Below are 2,195 nucleotides of genomic sequence, written 5' to 3'. Positions count from 1 at the left end.
GACTATGAGGCATCATACCCCAATCCTTTATATTTAGTCAACCATCTACTACTGATGCCTTCTTTACAAATGTAGACGGATCCATATTATTATATACCACACCTTTCCTTTGTGATTTAGGTGCAAACGTTTTCCCAATATAAAACTCTTGAACTGTTTTTCCTCGAATTTTAAGCTCTCTGAATATCCCATTCAAATGTCTTATTAGCCTTGCTACTCGTTGATTGGCTTTTTCCTCGGTCTCATCAAATGCATATGTTGGCTCTTCTTCCAGATTTAATAAGTAGCTTGCCTCGCAAACGTAGTTTTTTTCGCCATGTACTAAGTCATCAAAACTACAACCACCACGTGTGGTAGCTGAAGCAATTGTACATGTACTTGTTTTAGCCAAGTAAGTAGATTCTGTAGTTGTCTTACTGATGGCCATGGTGGCTACTCCCCTAGTCATTGCACGTACTTCATCTGATTCTGAGTTGGCAATTGTAGTGGGTTTTTTACTGATAGGCTTCAGTAACAAAAAATGATAAAACTAATAATAAGACAAATAAGACTCTCTTACTTTATTGCTACACTGTCTCTCTTTACCACATGGGCAATGATCCGTACACAGCACACCAGCTGCCCTACATGAGCATGCTCCTCGGCCTGAACTGAAACAACAGATTTTTTTAGGATTACAAGTAGAACTACATCCATTGGGTTTCTCAGCCATTATGTTAAAGTAAGTAGATTCTGTAGTTGTCTTACTGATGGCCATGGTGCCTACTCTCCTAGTCATTGCACGTACTTTATCTGATTCTGAGTTGGCAATTGTAGTGGGTTTTTTACTGATAGGCTTCAGTAACAAAAAATGATAAAACTAATAATAAGACAAATAAGACTCTCTTACTTTATTGCTACACTGTCTCTCTTTACCACATGGGCAATAATCTGTACACAGCACACCAGCTGCCCTACATGAGCATGCTCCTCGGCCTGAACTGAAACAACAGATTTTTTTAGGATTACAAGTAGAACTACATCCATCTGGTTTCTCAGCCATTATGTTATAAAAGTATCGTGTGCTCACTATTCTGTAGTCCTCCCGATACCTGCAGGTGTCCAAAATGTGTGCTGCTTATGATAACCACATGTACTTATAAGTACTACAAGTGCCATCCAAAGCACCTCCCAGTTATTCACCTTTTATGGCTTTAGTAATAAGAATTACTTCCTCGTTATAGCTGCTATATTACCTATGTGATAGTTTTTTAACTGCATAATGGCTATAATCAATTGGCTACATGTACCATTATGTTATACACTACGAAGGCATGGTGTGATTAACACTGCCTTAAATGTTGTTCAGTTTAGAGCACTCTCAGTCAAATGTGTTGCAAACTTGCAATTAAAACATAAAAATGTACTATTTGCATGTAAATATGTGCAATAGGCTTACATGTATTTTGTGTAAGTTTTGTAAATGGTTGATATTGCTAGCCTATAGATGTTTTCATTGTTTACATGACAGCTGAGAACACATAAAAATGTACTATTTGCATGTAAATATACCGTATAGCTGGTTTATTTCGTGGCCTCAAATTTTCGCTGCTTAAATTTTCATTAGAATTAATTTTAGTGCCTTGCTAAATTTTTGTTAATACTTAATTGGTTTTAATAAAATTTAGTGGAATTAATTTTAGTGGATTTGAGCCTGCACGAAAATTAATTCCACACGAAATAAACCAGCTATACGGTATACAATAGGCTTACATGTATTTTGTGTAAGTTTTATAAACGGTTGATATTGCTAGCCTATAGTTTTCATTGTTTACATGATGGCTGAGAACACTCTACCTCTCTCTTTCTCTCTTAAGAGATTTGTTCATGTAGATTTAGAATGACTTCTTTATTGTAATCTTCTAGTAAATTGTGAAGTTGTGTAGCATAATTATGTGCAATACAGTACTTGTACATGTATTACAGGTTATTGTAACCAGACGGTTGCTGCTGGTTGTTGTAAATAGATTTTATTTTCTGTACGCAAAAGCCTTTTCGTCTTATGTATAATTATTGTAGAAAACAGAAATAGTGATATATCATATATATATATAGTGATATACCTTATGTATTATGTACATGTATAGACAAACTTAATAATATTGACAATATACATGTATAATGGACAAAAGTTATTATTATTATTATTATTATTA

At 34.6% G+C, this 2,195-nt stretch overlaps 1 protein-coding gene across 1 annotated transcript; it reads right to left on the bottom strand.

The window, feature by feature from the left end:
* Positions 1 to 16: 16 nt before the first annotated feature.
* On the bottom strand, positions 17 to 1,176 carry LOC109591607 (uncharacterized). The gene is made up of 3 exons (XM_020007312.1): positions 890 to 1,176; positions 560 to 835; positions 17 to 505 (listed from the first exon to the last, which is right to left on the bottom strand). Exons 1-3 carry the CDS (start codon positions 1,040 to 1,042, stop codon positions 38 to 40), a joined length of 897 nt encoding a protein of 298 aa, XP_019862871.1. The 5' UTR covers positions 1,043 to 1,176; the 3' UTR covers positions 17 to 37.
* Between the last annotated feature and the right edge of the window lie 1,019 nt (positions 1,177 to 2,195).

This window comes from Amphimedon queenslandica, unplaced genomic scaffold (assembly GCF_000090795.2).
Source record: "Amphimedon queenslandica unplaced genomic scaffold, v1.1 AMPQUscaffold_7712_Cont20339, whole genome shotgun sequence".
In the NCBI taxonomy this organism is placed as follows: domain Eukaryota; kingdom Metazoa; phylum Porifera; class Demospongiae; order Haplosclerida; family Niphatidae; genus Amphimedon; species Amphimedon queenslandica.
The sequence above is the reverse complement of the archived record's forward strand: the minus strand, read 5'-3'. Positions and strand labels throughout refer to the sequence as shown.